General features: G+C 39.7%; 1 protein-coding gene across 11 annotated transcripts in view; it reads right to left on the bottom strand.

Moving 5' to 3' along the window:
* The window catches only part of LOC112567042 (androglobin-like), a 114,788-nt gene that overhangs the window by 13,206 nt on the left and 75,382 nt on the right, over positions 1 to 26,200 (bottom strand). For 9 of the 11 annotated variants that reach the window (XM_025243521.1, XM_025243528.1, XM_025243525.1 and 6 more), the window contains 10 exons: positions 23,965 to 24,012; positions 20,803 to 20,817; positions 15,531 to 15,576; positions 13,187 to 13,281; positions 11,594 to 11,687; positions 10,208 to 10,342; positions 9,464 to 9,617; positions 5,986 to 6,173; positions 3,732 to 3,964; positions 1,779 to 1,855 (listed from right to left, as the gene is read on the bottom strand). In XM_025243521.1, coding sequence (XP_025099306.1) covers positions 1,779 to 1,855; positions 3,732 to 3,964; positions 5,986 to 6,173; positions 9,464 to 9,617; positions 10,208 to 10,342; positions 11,594 to 11,687; positions 13,187 to 13,281; positions 15,531 to 15,576; positions 20,803 to 20,817; positions 23,965 to 24,012 — 1,085 coding nt within the window. The remainder of the gene's footprint in view (positions 1 to 1,778; positions 1,856 to 3,731; positions 3,965 to 5,985; positions 6,174 to 9,463; positions 9,618 to 10,207; positions 10,343 to 11,593; positions 11,688 to 13,186; positions 13,282 to 15,530; positions 15,577 to 20,802; positions 20,818 to 23,964; positions 24,013 to 26,200) is intronic. The other 2 variants (XM_025243526.1, XM_025243529.1) reach the window with 1 other exon arrangement.

The raw sequence follows: 26,200 nt of genomic DNA, 5'->3' as shown, positions 1-26,200 counted from the left end.
ACCCTCACTAAGACAGATCAGCACAAGACTTCTGTCATTCAAGACAGCAATGGCCACTTTCTCACAAAAAGCAATGTACTCAACTGATGGACTGAGTACTGCAAGGACCTGTACAACTTCCATCTGAAGACTGATGCCCACATCCTCCAAAACAACCAGATTAGAGACAGTGAACCTGCAGACCTACCAGTCCTACAGGAAGTCGCCAGGCGTTGATAATGTACCAGGTGAGCTGCTCAAGCAGAGTTGAGAAGAAACTACAAAGGCCCTGACTGTCCTGTGCCAAAGAGTCTGGGACGCAAAGAATGGCCCAAAGAATGGACGCAGTCATTAATCATACCCCTCCCCAAAAAAAGAAACAGCAAGGAGTGCCACAACTACACAACCATAAGCCTTATCTGCCACCCAACCACAGTCATGCTGAAGGTCATATAGAACTGCAGAAGAGCTGCTAGCAGAAGAGCAGGCTGGCTTCAGACCATGTAGAAGCACAGTTGAGCAGATCTTCAACTGTTGCATCCTGATAGAAAAGTGTTTTCTGCATCAGCTTATCTAACCTCCTTTTATTGGATCTGTATCAGCAACATAGACTGATCTCTCTGACCTCTTTTCTGCAACTGATTCATGAATTTTCTGGACTGTTGATGCAACTGCTTTGCCTCTCTTCATTGCGAGCTGGAATTGACAGCCATGTGCTCTGCAGTCTCTAGTGCCTGTCACTATTGTATGTAACCAACACATCAGTCCCTGATGGCTACTAGGGGTGGGCTAGTCGCACAAGAGCACAACAAAGATGGAAATCGCTGCATAACCATAGTTCTTATTCAGTCTCACTCGGCGGCTGGCCTGCTGTCTCTCCACTCTCACTTCCAAAACCAAAAAGCCCTCTCTCAACAGTAAAGCTACACTACTTATCCTCTCTCCCATCGAACGTTCCAGAACCATCCACCCCCCTTTCCCACGGTCTCATCACAACCTTTCTCAGCCCCCATGGTCACCCACACCTCGTCCTGTCTGGTCATTGTTTCCCCAAGTGGCTCAGGCAACTGAGTAACTTCTGGTGTAACAATAGGCCCGGTCGCCAGTAGCCGCGGGTGGACAGTTCAAGGCTGACCATTACACACGCAGCTGGCATGAGAAAGGGGCAGTCCTGGACGCCTCTCGACCCCTGTTCTCTGCAAAGACATAACTCAGTATACAAGGGACAGTCCTGGGAGATGTTCAATACCTACCCTCTACAAACAAAGACCTAACTTAGTACACTACTAGAGTGCTACATGTATATTGGAATATACATTACACTTTGAAGTCTTTGAGTTTGTGCCCATTATGACTGCTCTGTATTTACCACCAGTTCCATGTACTGCCTCAAACTCACATTCTCAGCTCGCACCGTCTCCCAGTTCTTTTCTTTTTTTCAATGCCCAGCGTGATTTGTGGGCAGGTTTTTCTGTTGTGCTTATACGTCTCTGTTTATTTGCTGGTACGTTTGGTCTATTTGTATGTGTATTATGTAAATTTTGTGTCTTTCTTTATAAAGCTGCTATTTTTTTATAAACTCATTAGCTTCTCTTTAGAGAAATGTGCAATATAAAGTCACTTTATTATTATTGTGTTTAAATATGTGAAAAATCCTATAACATCAATACATCCACCACATCAATACAGTCCCTGCATCTACTGACTCCTCATGTACCAATGCAGCCAAACAATGACTAATATTTCTGTGAGTATATGCACTCACCTAGTGCAGTTTTCACTTTAACAGATCAACTCACCGACTGTCGTCCATCTGCTGCTGACTCATTCTGTTTGCCTTTACCTGTAGTCACTCCCTTGGGTCCACCACGAGTGGCTAATTATAGACAGGTTACATAAATTATAGCAGGGCAATCTTGCATTTAATCTTGCACTTAATATTACCCTGCAGTGTCAGAAATTTTAAAGCAGTGTCTCCAAATTCTACAACACAATGACATTGTGATGTCAATATTAATTTATAAAACAGTAGTTTGAAATGCTTTACAGGACAAATGTATGAGAGATAGCAAGACTATTGTTTTTTATTATATTATCTGACAGTAAAGTGTTTTTATGATAACATTTTATTTTTGTGACATCATAACATTGCATTCAAAAGAAGCAAGTTACAGTCAATAAAATTATATGCCAGCTGAACAAATTTCATGCTATGTTTCCTTCATTCGTCATAATTCCTTGAGTATACAAGTGGGGCATAAACATATGCAGTCATAATTTCTAAAGTAAATATGACAGATGAAGTTAAAAGCTCAAGCACTCCCATGAAGACAAAAAGTTGGCCTCTTTGGTAAGGATCCTTTACAAAAAGGTAAAAAATTATGTCAAATTCTTAACTAGCAAACAGTTTAATATGCCATACTGCAAACAGTCACTTCACTTATAAGAGATCAAGATCATCTGCTGCTGCAGTATTCCCCAAATTATATGCGTTTGTAAATCATAGTTCACATGGGAAAGAAAAATAGTTTCTTTTAAATAAAGCTTACAAATGGCGAGAGTTGTCCCCACCCCTACCTATAAGCTGACATTCAGCTGTATACTATTATTGGATCAGCACACCTTCACACAACACTGCTTTTCATTCAAGTCTGTATTTCTGATCCTCTACTATAAAACCTATCTCCAGCATATAAAATAACCCCTGATAGGATCTGTTAAACAAATGTTTTTCCAATGTACATGAGCACATGGGCATAAGTTTGTCCAGATCAGGACATTTTTGTTCTCTGAAAGCAAAAGATTTATGCATTTGTCTTCCTGCTCACAGACTATGCCCATATGTAAGTATATGCTACTATTCAACTGTCGGCCACACTAACTGGTGGGAACACGGAAGATTTGGAGTGGTCTTCCCAAGTGTCAGCACCTGGGCAACAACAACCAGCGCCACGAAGTAACGACATGACAACATTATCCCCACAGTGCAGCGTGTTCCCCGGCAACTCTTGTGGTGGTGGATGAGCAGGATTACCGGAATATCGGGATAAGCGTATTACTTAGGACCAGCCCTTCCCCAGCGACACGGATTACCATTGGACCCCCGTGTTATGTGTAGCCGTTGTTTCTTTCAAGAGAGATAATTTGTGTGTGTATGTGTGTGGGTATTGTCATGGAGGAGACGATGTTGAACTAAAGTGTAAATTTTCTTTGTCTACTACCTGTTTATTGGAGACACACATTGGGGACTCAGTCTGGGATGCAATTTAAATGTCTGATGAAAACTCATTTAGTCTCGGATGGCGAGGTGACCATAATAGTCAGATGCTTTCTGAACTCATGTGTTCTGGGATAAGTGACCTTGGTATTGAAGTATTTTATGACTCTTTGTTTATAACAATAATTTCGGTCCCTGGTTTATTTATAGTTTAACCTGTGGATAATGCAGTTTCCTGTAGGAGTGTTCATGTAATATTGTTGATTCTAAGAAAGAGATAAGCCCAAACCCCATCAACAGAACAAACAAGAAGCCCATAGACAGGTCTTTGTGTTTTGTGGAAGACAAGAGTGCGTGCGGACACAGTGGTGCATGAATGTGACATCAGCTGGGACAGTGTGACTGTGACAGGCACTAACCCTGGTGCCGTCAAAGCACAACAAGAACTTGAGACAAATAAAAGTTAATGTAACAAAGAGGAAAGTATGAACAGCATGATGACAAGCTAACCAATAATACATGACACACAACGTACATGTCCGAGAAGTGGATCGCTTTGGTTCTATTACTGCTTGCAGCTGTGCTTCTTCTCCTAGTGGGCGCATGTCCTTGTGAAGGATGCAGGCTGCAATGACAACATGGCCCTTCCCCACTGCACTTATCACCTCTTCCTCATTGTCAAGGATGCAAAGCCGCACATAGACATCATGTTTAGATGTTGTCATCTGAAGGCTGACCAGCTGTTCCTCTGTTACTTTTACTGAGTATCTAGAAAGAGAGATAATATTACATAAAGAAGTCATCTTTTAAGTGTAGTCATCAGTACCAAATACTGTTATTAATACATTGTTTCCATTTCTCTTCTTATGTAGAGAGAGAATATTATCACTCCAATAATACCAGATTTATCAGAACCCTAATCACCATCTATAGGCTCTACAATAATACCAGATTTTAGCAAAACACTGATGATGGCCATATGTAGGCACTATTGTGACACCAAAGTTCAGCTCAACATTGATAATCTCAATGTATGCAGGACAGTTGTGAAAGACATTGATAATCATAGCATATACACTACAGTTATGTCCAACACTGATCATCACAAGGTATGCACTTCTATCATGTCAGATATTGATAATCACAAGGTATATGCACTACAGTTATGTCCAACATTGATAATCACAAAGTATGCACTATAGTTATGTCAGACATCGATAATCAAACAAGCGTAAACTAAGTGATGATAAAAAGGAAGCCCTCCTATGTTCAAGAAGAAGAAATCCATCTTCACTCGTTTGTCCACCAAGTCACATCAAGGTGGGCGACACCTACATCACCTTTGTGTCCTCTGTCAGGAACCTGGGAGTCATTGTCACTGTAGACATGACTCTTGCTAAACAAGTTACAGCTGTCTGTCAGTCTGTCTATTATGATAGACAAGTTACAGCTGTCTGTCAGACTGTCTATTATGATAGACAAGTTACAGCTGTCTGTCAGTCTGTCTATTATGATAGACAAATTACTGCTATCAGTCTACCTATTATGAGCTACACAAGATCAGTGCCATCCATCATATTCTGTCTATGCGCGCTACCAACACTCTTGTCTGTTTGTTTTATCCAGACTTGATTACTACAACTCCTTGATTGCTGGTTGCCCTGTATACCTCCTTCACAAACTCCAGAAAGTACAGAAGTCTGCTGCACGTCTGGTGCTTAGAACAGGAAACAGGACCGAATCCCCACCTCTCCTTCACTGGCTTCCCATCCATTGTGGCATCCAGTACAAATTGTCTGTGGTGTGTTTTAATTTCTTTGCGGGCACCTGCCCCGATTATTTCTCTCAACTGTTCTTCCCTTACATCCCAGCTAAACAGCTTGGCTTTTCGTCTGATGATTGCCACAGGATATTTAGTCATTGTGCAGCGAAACAATGGAACTCTCACACTATCTGCCACCTACCCACTATTGAAACGTGTACTAAAAACACACCTCCTCCGTAAACATGACTCCTAACAACCTTTCCCATAATGCTAGTTCTTTTCACATCTTGTCTTTTGCAATATCATGTTACTCTCAGCTCTTGTTTTTGCTCTTGTTATCTGGTTCCTCTTTGTATTTTCTGTATTTGATTTTATTCTTTGTTAGTACTGTTGTTTATTCTTTTATAGCTCATATGTTATTTGTTTCCCTGTCCCTCGTATGCTGTCCACGTTTTGTTCTTCTTCTTGAGCACTAAGAGCATATGATTCTTAAGAGTGTGAGTATGTGCTTTATAAATTTTGTATTTATAATTTAATTAATCACAATGTATGTAATACAGTTATTATGTCAGAAATTACAATCACAACATATGCAGGACACTTATATCAGGGTCTGGCAAAACATTGGAGTAAACTCATTTATCTTTGTCTTCTTTCAAACCTCCAGGAACAAGGAACAGACCTTTGAGTCCAGCTACAATACCCACTGTCCTCTGCAATCCTTCCATCACCATGGCAACAGTGAACCTGTCGTCCACCACAGTCCACTCTACTTCTGCAATAATCCTATCAACAGTCTTGTAACTAGTCCTGACTAGTGAGCCGAATGTATGAGGCTTTAGCAAAGGCAACAGTCACAGAAATCAGTTTATGATTGAGAAAACGGATGGAGTCTTTGAAGTCATTTTATGTCAGTGACAACTAGGAGCAGAAAAGCTCATAAAAGGCAATGCTCACATCTTACCTCAAGATGAAGTCAGGTCACATGCTGTCACCAAAGGAAGCCACATAATTATAATCTCACCTCAAGATGATGTTTTTGGAGTTAGGGACATAGTAGTCACGAATTTCCTTCACAAAGAAGTCAGAGTTAATATCAGCTGCACGTGGAGCCGGTAAGGGACTCAGGGAACCAATCAAGCGCATTCGCCATAGCATGGTCATCAGAGGCTGTTCTAATGTCCGGGCTTCAGCTACAAATGTATAACCCTTCTGTACACAAAAAGTACAACTCTTCAGTCCACACAAATGTTTAGCCCCTCTACATACAAAAATATATAGCCTTTCTCTACATACCAGGGTATAGTCATTCTGTGGGATTAAAAGTTATGGCATTTCTGTGTATGCAAATGTATAGCTACCCTGTGCACTCAAAGTACAGCCATTCTGTACACAAATGAATAACCTTTCTTTTGTACACACAAATGTATGTTCCATTTAAACCTCTTCTCTACACATGAGCATTAGCTCTTCTGTACAAAACAATGAAATTTTACAAAGCAATGTCTATTTCCCCCTATGCTCCACTGGGGGCAAATAGGAACAAGAAGAAGACGCGATCTTTTTCACAAGGCATTGTGTCTATTTCACAAGGCATTATGTCTACTGTTTATTTCTGCAGACATTCATACCGCAGACATCCCTTCCCCCCTCCCACAAACACAAGCCCCCAGTTGTGACTGTCACAGGCACATAATGATAAGTGTTACATGCTACGATAAAAAAAACAAAATTTATTTGCCATTACTGTTCATGAAAATTATCAAAGTTGTTGTCTAGGTTATGACCTTGTTAAAATTAGCTGCCTCTGCCTGCAACAGCAGACACGGTGTGCAGCACCTGAGAATGGAGACGAGTGCATGGTTGCATCAGCGGTTGGAAGTTTCTGGAAGGATAAGTGAGCACTACATAATTTAAATGGGTGGCCAGTTATTCACTTTCGAAGGAAACAGGCTTGATGCTGAGACGCCCTGTGTGTGTGGGAAGTGGTGACTGATCCTGAAAAGCCTGGTATGATCAGTTTTTCAATTTGTATAGAAAAAGTCCAATTTTTTTTTAAACTTTGTACTTTGAAACTTAAGTTTTCATAACCCTAAAGTCAGGGCTTCTGCTAAGGCTAAATTCTTCAGATTTTTAAGGGGTCCCTGTTCTTCGCCCAACTTTGGAGGGGACCCCATTGACGAAAATTGAAGGGGTCCTCCAAACTTTTAATGCGTACTGTACGCAATTTTTTGCGTAAGCAGAAGCCCTGCTAAAGTATTGTGGCCTTTCATGTCACAATGTCAATTTATATATGGGCAGGGTTTCTCAGCTAAAGAGAAGAAGGACCACTGGTACAATACCAATCCTTTGGTAAAAGAACCAAATGGAGTTTCTTCAACATGGATCCCACATGCAGGAGTACAGAAAGACATATTGCTCATTTATGGAATAAATGTATTTTCATGGACTGTGCTTGCAGGAGTACAGCAAGACACATTGTTCACTTAGGGAATAAGTGTATTTCTGGGACATCGAAAGCTGTGACAGCCTGTTGGTGTGGAAAGGATTTCTAAATATCTGCAGGACATGTATATGGTACCAGGTAGGTGAGTACCTGGGTGCATGTGACTTCGTCTCAAGAACAGTCTGTGGAATAATACAGTAGATGTCTGCAGGTAGAACAGACTGACATAATTTTCTTTTTTAATTTGGCGTGTGTGAGAATGGGCATTTTTTCTTGTCCGTGTAATTCTGGAAGCTGCATTTATTAAATTTTGACAGGACCAGTAGAGGCAGAGCTGTCGTGTGTTGCGCGTTGAGAAAAAGAACATATTGACATCATATGCAAGAGTGATGTGCACTAAAAGTGATGTGACAATTGTTAAGGACTTTTTTGAAAAAAGCTCTCTTCTTGATGATCAGTTGTTGTCATCTGCAGCCAAAGGGTAGCATCTGGAAATGGTAATACAGTAGATGAGAGAGGTCTGTGATAATACTGACTTTTAACCAGTTAAGCTTCTGTTAAGCTTTTAACCTCACAGTTCTCGTGTATAGGTCACCTAGTGGTCTGTGATAATGCCAGCAGCTTATAACCCCACAGCCCTAATGCAATTTTCACCTAGTGATCTTTGTGCAAATGATCTTGCTAACAGTCTTGATCACCATCATCAAACAAGCCTTATCCTATATGAGAAAGCTGAACCTTGCTGACAGACTGAACGTTACAATGCTCTATATCAGCCAGGCTTGACTCAAGGACAAAGTGTTACGGTGCTCTCTATAGAGTGATGTCCCTCTGCCAAACTGGCTGGAGGGGGCAGAGTTCTGTTGTATTTTTGTGTTCTCTGATGTCTTCCTCGTCTTGGACGTGATTTTGTTTGTTTTACACGGGCCTGCCATTATGCATTTGGAATGTGGTGCCTTTTCTGTTTTGGTGGCTTCAGTTCCTTTTTCAGCGTGTGTAGATTTCACGATCGGTGCACTTGTGTGGGCTTCATGTAGGCTTGACCTTTGTTGATCAGGGAACTTTTGCAAGTGCAAGGGCTCATTCATCATTCCAAAAAGACTTGCCATCTGTTGGATGTTGCATTTGCTATGGAGTGTATTCTGGCTTGTATAATATGTTTGATATTAGGGCTGTCTTTGGTGTGGAGCACAGTCTGCTAAACAGACATTTTGTTATCACCTTATTTTGACTTTACACCACCTTCTGTCATTTGTCAAGCGTATTGAGTCCAAAGGACAGAATAAGGCGCTATACAAGCGAATGTTTTATTATTATCAGCCTGTGATATACCAGGCTTGACTCAAGGACTGATCCCAAAATTTCTCAGTTGCCTCAGCAGGGAAAGGCACTGATTTGCCTTCCTAGAAACAGTGTTGTTGTTTTCCTGGAAGGATATTTCACACATTTTAATGTGTATCAGTGAGCTAAATATCTACATATTTGTTCTGAAAAATGTATTTTTAGCAGGGGATTACACCAAATATTTAACGTTCTCTGGAAAAAGACAATTGTTGATAGAAACCTGTTTAATAAGATTCTTAAACAACTTGTCTTAGACATAATAGGCACACATACAGAAATAAACGTTTAGGACACACAGAAATGACCAATAAATTATCCAAAGCACTCTTCTTATTCAAACAGTGAAAACATTTGTCAAAAAAGACAACAAGAAGTGACAGATTTATAGCAGAAATCTCCAGGCTTCTATTTGATGACTTTATATTTCTCTATCTTTATTGAGTGTAACACCTGTTACACACTCCTCACTGAAATCTTACAGCAAAGCTCTACCTTCCTCAATCTGTAATAGCTCTGCATTTGCTTTATCAACAAATTTCAATTTATTAGTATAGTTATCTAGTTACACAATGTTCATATATGACTACTTCACTATGTTGTTTATTCCTTGTTACTCCTTGAGCAGCATAAGGCCATGACTAATTTGCTATAGCTAAAGAATATTTTTGAAAGACTGATATGCTGCCACATGACTAAAAATACAGATACATACCTTGTTGCGCTTGTAGACATATGGCGCCACCTTGTGAAAAACTCTGGGTAGCTCCTGGCCACTGTCATTGTCTATGACATGCAACATGCATGTAGGTATTGGCACATAAAGTTTGGGCACAACTAGCATCTCCTCTTTCACAAAGAAGATTTCCCTAAGAGAAAACCCAGCACAAATTAATGACAGCCAGAAAAGTTGTGTCTTTGAGTCTTCATAATCATCAAGTGTTTGTATAATACATTCAGTTCACACCTAAGCCTCCTTTCCTACAAAAGAAAATCCTAAATGGAAAAAAAAAAACAATGAACAATAAACCTGGTGAAACCCATTATTAGCTACAATTTCAGCAAATTTATTCTCTAAATGACATGTGCAATAAGGTCAACTATATGTTTATGTGTACTGTAACAAGCCGAACAACATCCACACAGGGCAGAACACCATATGGTAATACAACCATCATGCACCCACACTGCAACCGATGCACAGTTGAACACAACAGCTGCACAAAACATAGGTCACAGCACCACATGGTATCAAAACATAGGTCACAACACTACCATGCATCCACAGAGGGCACTGCAACAGTCACTGGGGACACTGCTACAGGTCCATAGGATGCAGCTACCCAGTGCATTGACCGGAAATTAACTCATAGATAACAGCAGCAGCTATATGTACTGTAATGAGTCCTTCTTTGTATCTAATAGTAGTTTATTCTACAAGCCTGGAAGTTTTGTTTACCTGAATACTATGAACCAAGTGAACAAAGGCTGATCTCCACAAATCCCCTTGTAATCAGCATATGAGATTTTGCTCCACTCATCCTTATGGAATGGGTAGTGACACATAATGTCCGAGTCCATTTTAAACATTTCCCTGGAGAGGTCAATCACAAACACAAGATGGATTAAAAAGCCAAAGCACAAACAGATGGGATAAAAAAGTATAATGTAAACTGTAAGTATATATAAACAATGTGTTAACTATAAGCAGAAAAAATAATAAGTGGTAAATATACACATTCAAATCTGTAAGAATATAAACCATAAGTGATAGCTATAAATTAAAAACTTATGACAAACTGGTTAGCATATGGCAGACTGATTTGTTTGTTATCAGAGGGAAAGCTTTCACTTCACTCTAGGTCAGGAGTGGGGAATGTATGGTATGTGGGCTCTATCTGGTCTGCCAAGGCATTCACAGATTTTGGTAAATCTTTAACCTTTTTTCGTAGCAACATAAATGTACATTAAGTGGATCAGATTAATAAAGTAAATTTTAGGGACAAGAAGGAGCCAACATTGCAGTATAGACAGGACACATACAAGTACATGCTGGGACAGACATATATTCCTTGTCAGCTGACCACAGTCTAAACAATTTTTGAGAATTATTCACTCATGTGACCTTCACCCCAAGACGAGGGTAGACCACTTCCAGTTTGATGTCGGCTGCTGATACATGTAGAGCTCTTCAACCATGTCGGTTCATACAATTAAAAAAAATCATTGTTGACATTGCTGTGTACATTAATCTGCAGTTCAGGCCTGCAAGTATCCATCATCATCCTTTCATGGAAAACCAAAGGATGAACAAATGAAAAATCTTTGGCTGGTACAAATTTCTTTGGGTTTACGAGCTCATCTGTTCTTGTGCAAGCCTGTCTGTGTGTGTCGACACTTTGTAAACGTCATGAACTCCTCCATTAGGAGGTATGTGTGTACTACATAGTTGTTATTATTAGTATTAATATACTTTCACTGCAACAATCACAAACAAAAAATGTGCACTAGCAAAACAAAAATCTGTTACAATATACTCTGTCTTCTCTAGGAACTTTGTATTATAAATATAGGTTATTGGAAAATTGTAACTGCTGAAAGGCCTTATCAATGGTTAAAACACTCCACAGTTTGCATTTGTGAAAGCAAGATCATTATTTTGGACAATAATCTACAGGAAGCTAACCTACCCCATCAGCCATCACTTAGGTTACTAGACCTTACAGTTACAAGTAAACTGACATCACAAAAAGGGCCTATATGGACAAACGTGTGTGTGTGTTGAAAAATGTGATGGCCACATAAACGCATGTTCTTGAGAAGCATATGTGTATTCAGCAAGCACCTAAAGAGGAGCAAGCCATTTTCTTCAGCACTCGGTTCAATGACTGCCCAGCTTTTCTGCAACTGCTCCAAAGCCTTGGCATTTTCTCCTGTTCCTGAAAATATCAAAGATGGCATGGCATATGACAATGTGAATGCTGAAAGCACAATTCTTAAGCCAAAAAGACCTAGCAAGCAAGACTGAGACAAGAGAAGGCAGATACAATGGTAGAAGTGTAGAGTGAGTGGGGCAGGGTTAGAACAAAGTGAAACAACAAAAATGTGAACAAAGACAAATGTGTACAATAAGACAGATCATGTAGACAGTCCCACAGATAGCACAGACAGGGGGAGGGCAATCATCATGTTAAGGTGAAAAGAAATGTGTGATGAGAGATGGTCTTAACACCAAAAGGAGAGATTGTGGCAGACAGAGGAAGGTGGTCAGAAATACTCAGGCAAAATACAGTTGTAAGTGGGATGGTAGGTGGGAAGATGGAGTCACAATGATGGATGGCTGTACTTACCACAGTAGTCACTAACCAAGTGTACAAGAGAGAGACTAATGACAAAACTTTATTTAAATGGGTGATAGAATAAATAAAAGTATTTTAACATTTAACCCTCACCCTTGAAAAGGGACAGTATACTACTGCAATACATTAGCAAAAAACAAAAGGAATTAATACTAAAAGAAGGAAATGTAGATTATATGTGCAATGATGTGAATTTATATTTTGTTTTACAGGACATCAATAGTACAAGAAGGAATTATGGTTATTATGTACACATAGGAGTTGTTATCTCATGTAACCAACACGTGCGTCCCTGATGGCTACTAGGGGTGGGCTAGTCGCACAAGAGCAAAACAAAGATGGAAATTGCTGCATAACCATAGATTTTTTATTGTCTCACTCGGCGGCTGGCCTGCTGTCTCTCCACTCTCACTTCCAAAGCCAAAAAGCCCTCTCTCAACAGTAAAGCTACACTACTTATCCTCTCTCCCGTTGAACGTTCCAGAACCATCCACCCCCCTTTCCCACGGTCTCATCACAACCTTTCTCAGCCCCCATGGTCACCCACACCTCGTCCTGTCTGGTCATTGTTTCCCCAAGTGGCTCAGGCAACTGAGTAACTTCTGGTGTAACAATAGGTCCAGTCGCCAGTAGCCGCAGGTGGGCAGTTCAAGGCTGACTATTACACACACAGCAGGCATGAGAAAGGGACAGTCCTGGGAGCTGTCGACCCCTACCCTCTACAAACAAAGACATAACTGAATACACTACTAGAGTGCTACACTCATTTTTACAGGACATTAAATTACACTCATTTGTATTAGTATCTCAGTTTTACAGGACATTATACCTACACAGATGTGAATTGGTAGCTCATTTTTATAGGGCATTTTATACATGGAGTCAAGCAGAATCTATTTATTTCAGATGAACATTTAAATGGTAGTAATGGGTAAGATATTTTACATAACAGAGAGTTGGAGTGCAATGAGAGTTGGAGTAATTTTGCAAGGAACTCCAGCACATACTGCTGTCTCATGATGTTAGTGAGAGAGAGTGACAGACAAGACACAGCCATAATTAACACTGTTGTCACTAACCAGGTGTTCGAGCACGCTTCACTCTTCGTACCCGGTGACCTCGCCAAACCTTCTGAATTTTCACAGCAGCAACATGGTCTTCTGCCGTTGGTTCCCTTTGAGCACAACTTTATCTTAGACTTGATCCCATCAGAAACAACATTCATCAACAGACTCTGGTAATCTAATATGAACCAGCACAATACATGTTTACATGTACTGTATCTTTTCAATGGCATGATGGCCTATGTCAGTACATGATAACACATGATGTACGGAAAATATGCTCTGTACTTCCAGAAATTCACTCAAAACATTTTACATCAAAGATTTTATTTCTCCTCCACTTTGCTCTGACTGCGAGATCTTGCAGATCTTTGTATCTGTGTATAGTTGTTGGTATTTTTATGTATATATGCATGTTTATTTTCAGTCTATATCTATCTAATGTATCTATGTTTTGTTTTAGTACAGTTCATTAAGCTTACTTTATAGTGGGAAAATAAGTTTTCAAAATATTATTATAATTATTATTGTACTGTACTTTTGTACCAGCATGTTTCCCGTGTCTGTACAGACATGTTCTGTATTAGTGCAATGCTTTGATGTACTACACATGCACTATGCATGCAGCACAATATATGCAAAACTTGTAATATCTTCTACATAAATGTAAGAATACAGGATTTATAAAGAGACCAAATAATAATAATAATGATAATGTGATTCTATAGCATCTTTCCCCTCCATCAAGGTCCACTCAAAGAAATGGACAGAGATAAGAATATAACTTTTCTCTCTTTTAAGTGCTGGTCTTCATTCCACATGCATTTGAACTGTCTGTCAGTCTGTTGGTGAGGTCTTGCAGTTCTTTGTTAGTGCCTGCTAACAGGTCTAGTTTAGTTTATTCCTCGTTGCTCCCTTAAGTGCCTGCTGGCAATGGTGTCGGCTGGTTTGTGCAGGGTGTGTCCTATCCAGCCACATTTGGGTCAGAGCAAATGTTTCAACTGTTTAAGAAGACTGAGAAACTTTGTGAAATGAACTGGTAGAGTGGGACATTGGTATTTAGTAGCGGTGCTGTGCACCCTGAGTATTGTAGGTGCTAGCGTGGTTTGATGTGCACCCTGAGTATTGTAGGTGCTAGTGTGGTTTGATGTGCACCCTGAGTATTGTAGGTGCTAGCGTGGTTTGATTTGCACCCTGAGTATTGTAGGTGCTGGCGTGATTTGATGTGCACCCTGAGTATTGTAGGTGCTAGCGTGGTTTGATTTGCACCTGAATATTGTAGGTGCTAGCGTGGTTTGATGTGCACCCTGAGTATTGTAGGTGCTAGCGTGATGTGCACCCTGAGTATTGTAGGTGCTAGCATGGTTTGCACCCTGAGTATTGTAAGTTCTAGCGTGGTGTGCACCCTGAGTATTGTAGGTGCTAGCATGGTTTGATGTGCACCCTGAGTATTGTAGGCTCTAGCGTGATTTGCAACCTGAGTAAAGCCTGTCAGTAAAGCAACGAGCAGCCCAGGGGCAGATCTTTGTCTAGCGTGTGAAAGTGCGCGTGGACGTGTTGTGTGTGTTGCTCTGGTGAGAGCCGCATCCATGACACTAGACTATGTACAGCTCTTTCAGCCTCTTCCTGTAGGACTCGTAGGTCTGCAGGTTCACTGTGTCTAGCATGGTTGTTTTGAAGGATGTTGGCGTTGGTCTTCAGCTGGAAGTTATAATGCAGGTCCTTGCAGTACTCAGTCGATTGGTTGAGTACAGCATTGCTTTCTGTGAGAAGGTGGTCATTGCTGTCTTTAATGACTGAGGTTTTGTGCTGGTTTTAGTGAGAATCTTTAGGAGTCGGTAGGCCTTCTCGCTGTAACCTCGTGTCATTCCATCCTCTGTGCCCCGGTATTGGCTCTCGATCCTATTCTCCCTAGCTTCCTTCATCCCTTTCTTGATGGCACAGTTCACTTCATTGTATTTTGGATTTACTTTTTTTTCTCTCTTCTTTTGGTCACAGAGATGGGAATGTCATTCATGACCTACAGCTGTTTCTTATTTCTCCATCACCCTAGAACCTCCTGGGCTGTTGATATTAGCACCTCTTTGATGTTTCCAGCGAGGGTATCTACATCACAGTTCACCACGTTCAGTGCCACAAATTTTCCTCCAACTGCGGTAAGGAAGGCTTCTGAAGCTTTTCAGTCTTGCAGCTACTCCAAATCAAAGTGAATTCAGCAGGAATTTGAGAGTCATTGTAAATATCTAATCCATGGAACAAGAATAATAACAGATACATTTAGCAAGATAAGGACATTGTGAGTGCAGGCAATATCCTGTATATGTCTAATGCATAATTTGTCTGGTTTGAGTTAACTCACAAATAACGTGCTGCCCATGTATTCTCTGTTTTTTCTGGCTCAGCACCTGTTTGGATTAAAAGATAAATGTTAGTTCTTTACTAGTAATAACAAAACTTCATGCAAAAGCTTAGTATGCTTCTGCGTTCACCTTGGTACATTTTAAAACAACATTTGCAAATAAAATGATGATTATAAGGGTCAGCTTTGAGTATATTCAGTTATACTTGATGTAAGACAGTAATTTTAAGTCTTAATACTTAAAAATTCTTCAAGTAATATAATAAAATAATCAACTGGTTTCTCAGTCTCATGTATCAATGTTAGGGTACATCCTGCACAAACAACTGGTAAGTATAGACTGAAAATACTTACAATTCTTTTAGTAATTTAAAAAATAACCTAACTGTTCACTCAGTCTCTTGTATCCCCTAGCATGTAATTCTATTGTCCACTTTGCTTACAGTCAGGACTAAATGATCCCAGAAAACTAAGCATTACAAATAATATAACAGCTAGCCTCTTCAAACATTGTGATTGTTCTGTCTACATGCTGTTAAATGCTTTGTTTCCTACAAAAAGCTGGGTTCTGACACTAAATTTACATTTAGCTATTTGCCACAAAGAACACAAATTTGTGACATGGATGTTATTATCATCTACTGTGATGGTTTTTCTGCAACTGATCTGCACTGGCTAAGTGAAATCAATAAGCTCTACACACAAAAGTGAACACACAAAGACCTAACAATGAAGGACTACAACAACAAAGGCACTATATAGTATGACACAATCAGCTGATAATGGATCTGTAACTGAGACAGAGACACCTGTTTATGTCAGTGGCAAACACAATCAGACACAGCCACACAATTGTAATGAAATTCTCTTAAAAAGGTTTCCTGTTCAGATGAAGATCCACCCAAACTTCACATATGCTTTAAAAGTGTCAGGAATAGATAAGTCACTGATGCACACAGTCCGACAGTGTTAGGAACACGTACAAGATGCTGACACACACAGTCTGACAGTCAGGAACATATAAGACACTGATGCACACAGTCCGACAGTGTTAGGAACACATACAAGATGCTGACACACACAGTCTGACAGTGTTAAGAACACATACAAGATGCTGACACACACACAGTCTGACAGTGTTAGGAACACATACAAGATGCTGACACACACAGTCTGACAGTGTTAGGAACACATACAAGATGCTGACACACACAGTCTGACAGTGTTAGGAACACATACAAGATGCTGACACACACAGTCTGACAGTGTTAGGAACACATACAAGATGCTGACACACACAGTCTGACAGTGTTAGGAACACATACAAGATGCTGACACACACACAGTCCGACAGTGTTAGGAACACATACAAGATGCTGACACACACAGTCTGACAGTGTTAGGAACACATACAAGATGCTGACACACACACACACAGTCTGACAGTGTTAGGAACACATACAAGATGCTGACACACACAGTCTGACAGTGTTAGGAACACATACAAGATGCTGACACACACAGTCTGACAGTGTTAGGAACACATAAGACATTGATACACACAGCTTGACAGTGTCAGGTACAAATAAGACTTTGACAAACATGATACATATAATGCTAGGAATAGGTAGCATATGTCAAACAATGAAGGGATAGCAGCATGCACATATATAGAGATATAGGCTGTAGTTGTGTACAAGTATACATACTTGCACACAAAAACTGAAATGACAAAAAAGAGGAACAGAACACTGAAAAATAAAAGTTGATCTAGCAAAACACTAACCCTGACATTTACCTAAACAAACAAAAAGAAGAAATGATCTAACAGAACGCACAGGAGTATATTTGTCTGAACAAAGGATGTGATGAGTTGATCTTTCAAAACACAAAGATGGACATTTGTCTGAAGAAAGACAAGGAAGAGTTGATCTAGCAGAACTTAAAGATTTGTTTCAACATAAAAAAAGAGTACTCAAAGTTCTAAAAAGATTCCATATTCAAAAACATGTATTTATGAGTAAGTGGCTTGTAAAATTAAAAATCTTAGTGAGATGAGAACATTATTTGAACAACTGATGAAAAAGAGTCACTATTTAAAATGATGATAAGATTGAGAATTCAAACCACCACCTCCCTGCCCAGGGCTCATATTCATACAGTACATCTGACCAAGCTTTGACTCTAGTTTGACAGCTAAAACCTGCTATTTATGGCATCGGGGTCAGACCTAGCATGTTGGCGGGGCAGTAGCTAAAGTGCCACCATTGTAACAGTCAGAATCATCTGTTGTGGGTGTGTATCTGGGCTCTAATGTACCTCTCTCTGGAAGTAACACATTCTTTTAGGGCTTACCGTTGGAGGTTTTCACCAAGCACTCTTTTTTCTACTTGTGTGTGTGTGTGTGTGTTTTCTATGAGTGTTTGTGTTGTTTCCATGAACGTTTGTGAGGGTGCATTTGATGCCTACACTAAAATGGTGAGTACTTGTGGGTCTGTATGTATGTTTGAGGTGCCCGCCAATAAAACAGATCTAGCCTAGTAAAAATGGGGGAGACTGTGTTTGATTAAATGAAACAGAAGTGAACCCAGACAGAATATTTTGAAACCTTATACATGTAAATATTGCATTTGTTGATTTCATAGTTTGAGACTAACAGATACCATAATAAAAAAAAACAACTAACATCTGGAATTTTCTCCTGAAATTCAATTCATCCAACGTAGATTACCAGTAATCACACCTTCATTTTTTATGGGTCATTTTGTTTCAGATTCAATACTTTTTGTTGTCTAATATTTGCACGAGGAACGCAATTTGATCTACAATTTATTTTGTACAACAGCACATGTGCAGTCTCACCTTTCTCATAAATTTCTGCTGGTTATTTTACTTTGTTTTCATTTTAGCTCATCAGTCTGGAGATTGTCTGTCAGGTTACCCACTGGTTCCTCATGTTAGGAAAATTTTACCCAAGGGTACAGTGCCACTGCCTATGAATATGAGCCCTGATGCCTACGTCTCACAAACTGAAGTTGTCCACAACCTGCAATACCTATCCTACAAATGTAGTTCATCCAGCAGTTACACATTTGTATGACTAATTCAGGCAGTGTACAATGGTGAGTCAATACTTATCCACAGTGCAATTGCATTTGCATTTCTGTTGGCAGCACTGTTGACACAGCACTGGTACATTTTTAGAAAGGCTCAACAACAAGCAGTATTTGTTACAGTCAAATGCTTATTGAGAGGCTGAAGCAGGCAATTCTCAAAATGTGCCAAGGAAAACTGTTGAAAGGGATTGTGCTATAGCATGACCATGTTTGTCTGCATGTTGCTCCCCATACTATTCAAACCTGTCAGAAACTCTTGTTTGATGTAGTGGCTCAATCTTGTCCCTTCAAACACCATCTGTTTTGTCCAGTCAAGGTCATCTGTTCACCTAAGTCCAAGAACTGAGCACAGGGCTGCATGCATGGCTCACAGCTGAGCCCAAAATATTTTTCTTCTGAGGGTCTAAAGACAGGTGTACAATGATGGAAGAAGTTCACTGAAAGCATGGGGACTTTGCTGAAAAAGGATGTTATCATAAATTTTGTCCCATTTTTATTGAAATGAAGTTTACAGCCGTAATATGGAAAAGTATTGACTCACTCTCATACAGTCCTCACATAACTGCACCTACATTTGCCCAAGATGGATACACCTAGGTATCCCTGTTCTCTCGACTGTTGCAAATTCTTTCTACTAACTCCGTGCATTTTCCCTATTAATATTGTAGGTTCTCTCTATTAATGCTGTAAATATTTCTACTACCTCCACAAGTTTTCCCTATTACTATTATAGATTCTACTAATGCTGTAAATTCTTTCTTCTAATTCGATGCATTTTCCTCATTAATACAGTTAAACCTTGGTTTTCGTCAATAATCAGTTCCAAGACAATCGGTGAAATCCGAAAACCGAGGCAATTATTTCCATATGAATCAATGTAAATCCAATTAATTCATTCTAGACAGTCCAAAATACATACCAAAAACACATTATTTAGATAATAAATACAGTGCTTAATAATAATAATAAGAAATTAATATAAAATGAATACAAAAGACTAAAGTAAAATGTAACCAACATGTCAGTCCCTGATGGGGACGTTGGGGTGGGCTAGTGGCACAAAAACACAACAAAGATGGAATTTGCCACATAACTAGATTTTATTCAAAGCTTTACTCAGTGGCTGGCCTGCCTTCTCTCCACTCTCACTTCCAAATACAAAACAAGCCTCCTTTAACATTAAAGCTACACTACTTATCCTATCCTCGTCAAACTTTCAGAAACTATCCACCACTTCTCCCACAACCTGGTTATGCAGACTCGACCTTTCCTTGATGGTAGTGTTCACCCCTCCTCCCCCGACACCCTGAACTGTCTGGTCATGGCCTTTCCAAGTAGGTCAGGCGACTTGGTAAAAATTCCCCTCTTGGCGCCCCATGGAATAGTAATTGCTGACCTGTTTTTGTAGTATTAGCACTCACAATCAATAAACAAGCATAAAAACACTGGAAAGCAATGGGATCGTTTGGCTAGACGCGCAGGGTGATGCTCACACGAGAAACGATGCCACACTCAGCAGGAGAACATGTGGGTTGCCCTTTGATTTTGCAAACTTAAGAGTAAGGTGAGGTGGGCACGCCAACAAAATCCAAAGCAACCAATGAAAAATGAGACAAATTTTTCACGCAAAAAATCAACGAAAACCAAAATCGATGATAACAGGTCAATGAAAACTGAGGCTTCACTGCATTGTGGATTCTCTCTACTAATGCTGTAAATTCTTTCCACTAACTGCAAGCATTTTCCCCACTAATATTGTAGATTATCTCTACCTTTGCTGCATATTCTCTCTGCTAAAGTCGCAGAATGCCAAACTTACTAAGCCATCTGCCTCTTCAGAAAGTATTGAAAGAAAGACTTCTCACACAACATTTTCGGAAATTGAAGTCTATTTCATTTTGATACACTTGTAAACATGACTGAATGGCCACCAAAGGGAGAAAATACTATCTGTTGCCCAAACCTGAAATCTATAGTACACAAGCAGTCTGGTCAATTTAAACAGTCGTAGCCTGAAACTTTAAAAATGTTAAAGCATTTTGCATAGTGACTTCAGGAAGTACCCTATGTGTCCATCTTGGGCCACTTAATTATAAAGCATATCAGCTCAAGAACAAGAATTAACAGATGAAACAAATAAAACCTATGAGTCTTACCCTCTGTTGTTGTTTCTGTGTTAAGGGAAGATGTTAGAAAACAAGTATTAGTTTACAGTCATACTGATGATAATAGGCTTCACATGATGATAACTATTTATAAAAGCATCAGCGGCTAAAATATGCTGGACATATACAGAAAATAAAAATTAGCAAATGAAACATATTTATATCAATATTTCCCAAGAAATACATTGTAATATAATGCCAATTGACCATCAGTATTTTATTGGGTTTAAGGGTGCAGGGCAATCCATATCTGCTTGTTATTCATAACACATTCACAAATGGGTGAGAGTTAGGGCTAACCCTAACATGTATCTTGTTTTAATTTTTTTTCATAATATTTCTCTATGTATTAAAAGTTTACAGACTTATACAAGATCACAGTGATCATCAAGACATGATTTTTTCCCCATGAGAGATGCTGGAATTTGAGGATGCTTGCACACAATTAGAAAAAAAAAATGAAACACTGAAAAACTTATTTACACACATAACATATAAGCTTTACTGATATTCTATGAAAGCTTTGCTATTCAAAGTAATGACACACAATTCAGAAGTCTTAAAACATAAAGGAACATTTTGCTTTATGCTGCCATATTGGACAATAACACTTTCTTATTTTTCTTCAGTCTGCTTTTGTGCTTTGCCTTTTAACAAGAAGCAGCGTTGTCTACAGAGCTTACCTAAGAAGATTTTCAGCAAGAATAAATTATTGATACAAGTGAAAGTATGAGGGTGTGGGGCCTCTGTGTGACTGGTTCTCCATGAGGAGTACTGCTTATCACTGGCTCATGATGTCTGTTGCAACATATGATGTGCTTACTGGAGAAAAATTGATGATAATAATATTCACACTGTATAGTTACTACATTTGTAGTTGTAACTTTTGGGATGTGAGAGTAATATCCCTTCACCTAACTGGCTAGAGGGAGACTCCTCTCCCTCACTTTTCATGTGAGCCTGTTGATTTTCGTGAAGTTTTGTGTCTAATGTTCATCAGCACATCTGTTGCGATATCTACTAAGTTCCTGTGTGGATTTCTGAGTCTGAGCCATTTTATTTCTGCTGTCACATTTGTGCCATCTTGCCATTACTTAGATTTTAGACCTACACATGGGTAGTGTCAACTTCAAACTCTGATTACCTTCCTCCAGCTGCTTCACAAAGATTTGACGTCTAGCTATCACAGCAAGCTTTTCATGCAATACAGAAAAGTCTGACATGACTGACATCAGGTATCACCAGGAAGTTCAACTTACAGGACCATTAGCATGTTGCTCTCACAAGACTTGTGTTGATGGAATGATATTTCTGTCTTGGGCCACTGCACCAAAGATTGTGAGTTGAGCTTCCATACAAATGTCGTAATAACTTTCAGATATTTCAGAAGCAGAACTTTACTGGCTTATCGTTGATTCCATGTAATGGCAAGACTGCATTCACTGCGTCTGTTCAGTGAGCCTGTTCATATCTAACCTTCCATTGTCTTCCTTTTATCATTTCTGGTCAGCAAAGAGAGTGCGAACATGCTGCAGATTACAAATACACAATAATATTATATAGCAGGAACAGTTGTAGCACTGACATTGCACTATAGTAGGAGCACCTGTTAGAACAGCTGTAGCACTGACAGTACTTTGTCACATCTGTGCACCCCTTGCCACCCCATGCAGGCCACACAGTGCAAGGCAAAGGACCAAGAAGTGGGTGACGTAGCACCCAATAGTTTATATATAAATAGTGGACAAAAAGCTGTGCTCATGTCTTACTGCTGCAAGCAGGTCATGCTTGGTAGAGCAGTGAAAAAAGCTTGGAGCAGAAAAATGCCTTACTGCAAGGTGGCAGTGTTTTACTTATCCTCTTTTCTCCCTCCCTCTTAATGGAGCCTGATGCTATAAGGCAGAGCAGTATACCCTTCTCATGGGCCTGGTTGCAGAAAGGCAACTAGCCCCAGCCATACCAAGTACAGGAGACCTGCGACAAGGTGTTTCAGACCTGCTGGAGTGTAGCGGTTAAAACACTCGCTTGTCACCCCTGCAATGTGAGGTCCGGGGTTTAAATCTCACCTGGGGACACTCTGTATGCGACACCTCTTTGCAGGACTAGGGACAGCTGTTTTTCCTGGTTACTCCAGTTTTCTCTACCCTCTTTCCTCCACCCAAATTGTGAAGTCACCTCAAGGTGAATCAACCAGCCAACCATCTTGCCAGAAGGCAGCTTATGTTACTCAAATTTCCTTCTCCCTCCCCCTAAAGTAGATGCTTGTTATTAGTTGTTACTATGGCTTGTTTGGGTACTGCAAGGTGCTGGATGCTTGTATTTCGGTTTATGCAGGTATTAGCAGTCTAGGAGCTAGGCATGAATACCATACAATAAAATTAGCATTAATTACATAGATGTAAATAAATGCAAATAAATCCATTGTAAATTATACTTGTGTGTCAGACAACATGACTGCTTGTGTATTTTGCATTTATCCTCCTCAAATGAATAAAATAAGCATTTATCCCTTTGTTGAATAAAGCCTGTCATCTAGTGCATATTTAGATCACAAACATTAGCAGTTGTGGAACACAGAACATACATTAAGATACAAAAAAGCCATCTGACCCAGTGCTGAACAAAACACTGAAGATAAAGCACTTTTAAAGATTTAACACTTTAACATGGAGTTCATCAAAAAATTATTGGAACTGAAAACAAATCTGCAAAGAAGCCACATCGCTGTTTAAGCCACAGGGTTTAAAGCTGGGGAAAAAAGTTGCGGCTTATATTCCAAAATTTACTGCAATGGGCTAACTGGCTTTAGGAGACATGGCTAACTGATGGTCTGGCCACAATGTTTAGTCACATAAAGCGGGTCAGTCCAGTTGCAATAGTCATCAGTCATAGCTCTGATTATGCAAGAGTTTGTTACGTTGTAAATCACTTACTCTTCCTGTAAAATAAAGTCTTTCCTAACACAGGGTTAGTGAAAATGCATATAAACCCAATCCATTCATACATGCAGTGAGCTTGTATAGCCATTCAAGAGAACAAAATAAAACAGAAATTATGTTTTAAAATTATAAACTAAGAGTTTATCACCTCTTTCACCACAGGAAAATCATAAACTGTCATGTTATATAATGTCAATGGTTAGTCAATACTCACGTTTTTTGATAACCTTAGCGGAACTCCGAGCATTGGCTGAGTTTATGTCTGTAAGTAGACACTCAACTGATCATTTTGCAACATGGACATCATGACTACAAATACTCAACCCACACAATATTATACAGATAGTATTAGACAAATTATTACAGAAGATAGTACATATTATACAGGGGACCTAACAAGTCAATATACCATTTTAAGTGCTAAAATTTCTTTCTTTGAGTACTTACCAGAAGGAATGATTATGTGGAGATCACCCTCTAGCTACCTCAAATCCAGCTGTCCAAACCTGTTTCGGTCTAACAACCACAGAACAGTAGGACATGAATTCAGTTCAGCCCCTCTCCATCCCCACCTGTCACCCTAGTGAGCCCTCAACTTGTTTTTCGCCTGGGTCGAGTCTGGAACCCACTGTGCGGAGGAGGGAGGGAGCTAGCTGTACTGTCATCTGGTAAGTACTGAAAGAAAGAAATTTTACCACCAAAAATGGTATTTCTTCTTCGTACTGTACCAGATATGACTATGTGGAGGAAGTGGCAGCAAACCTAGTGACATGCTAGGTGAAACAGCAAATTAACACGCCCCAAATCCTGAATGGAGATCACTGCATCTCATATCCAAAGGTTCAGATGCTCATTAAACTGCTGAGATACCAACAAAACTGGATCAAACAACATCCATAATCTGAGAAAGATGTCTTCCCAGACAGTGATGGCAGCAAATAACCATTTTCCATCTGCAGAATTCACTGCAGGTTGATGTCATATATCCATCACCTGAAGCTGTCACACACAGACAAATGTGCATGCAACACAGGCATAGAAAACCCACAAAGGAACTGCTGTGAGGCTTAATGCAAAAGGGGGCAAACTGTGGAGGAGCAGAAGTGACCTAGAAAGAGCCACACACTTCGTTAAGGATATAAAAGTTGCAGTGTGATGATGCCCATGGCCATTGAATACACTTGAATGCAAAAGAAGGTTATCTGATACTAAAGCATAGGCACTTTGCTTTGCTTTTATTTTTTCCAACCATCTATGAGAACCTTTCTGATAATAGTGATATGGAGACTGTGTGTGCAGAGTAAGTCATGTGACAAACTATTTCAGAGGCATAATAAGCAAAATGACTTCACAGTGTGTGATGTGAATAAAACAAATATAGATAACACACACACATATATAAAGAGATGTGAAGTTCATGTGAACATAATATTTTAAATAGCCAATCAAGGCATGTCAAGCTTATACATGCTCTAGATAATATAATTAAACTAGCATTCTATGCATGCACATGTAGTCAGAAAAGTTCTACATACATAGTTTCTGCCAAAAGGCATGAGTACAGTATAAACAACTCCAGTTAAATGTTTCTGATGAAATCCCTTCAAATACAGCAATGAAAGCTCCAGCTACAAATTTCAAATTTTCTGAGAGTCCATGCAAAATAGGTATGAATGACTGCAGGTGAAAAACAATCATTGCATAAGCCAGCAGTTCTCAAAGTACTTCGGACTGCGGACCACTTTACTCAAGTAAAAAGTACAACAGCCCACCAAGGCTCAAAATCACTCTGTACCATGAATTTCAAATTTAAATTGCTGCGTTGTTTCATTACAATTCAAATTTAAATGTACTTTTGTAACTGTGGTATAGTAGTAGGTTGACATAAAATTACATACTTCACAAAGTACACATGACAATTAAAAATAAGGACATGCACTAAGGGTAACAGATAACACGGTTAACTGACACAATGCTCGCGCTGTGATGTCAAGACTTAGTGGGTCAGCCAGGGTTTTATGCCAACGAGTATCTGGACATGGATACAATTAACACTGGTGTGAAATCAACACTGGACTAATTAGTGTATCTGGCGATTTAAACATCACTTTGCTGACATATGACGACTGTCAGCCATGGACCACATGACTTATGCGTGTGGCCTACAAGTGGTTCGCAGACCACACTTTGAGAACTACTGACATAAGCTGTTGTCTGCCTTTATGTTACACCAAGCTACGCTTCTTCTACAGTCAGATAGCAAGCATGGTTCCAGCTTACTGCACACCCTCAACTGCTACTCTTTAGCACATGTATCTACCTTTACGCTACACCAAGCTACTCTGTAGCACATGGTCAAGTGCTTCATGCTGCAAGATGATTGCAAATTGAGTCCTATGACAGCCACAAGTAGTCCTACTGACAGTCATCAGCAGTTCTACTGAGAGCCA

Source organism: Pomacea canaliculata, linkage group LG6 (genome assembly GCF_003073045.1).
Source record: "Pomacea canaliculata isolate SZHN2017 linkage group LG6, ASM307304v1, whole genome shotgun sequence".
Taxonomy (NCBI): Eukaryota; Metazoa; Mollusca; class Gastropoda; order Architaenioglossa; family Ampullariidae; genus Pomacea; species Pomacea canaliculata.
Note: the sequence above shows the minus strand (reverse complement) of the source record. Positions and strands in the feature narration are given on the sequence as shown.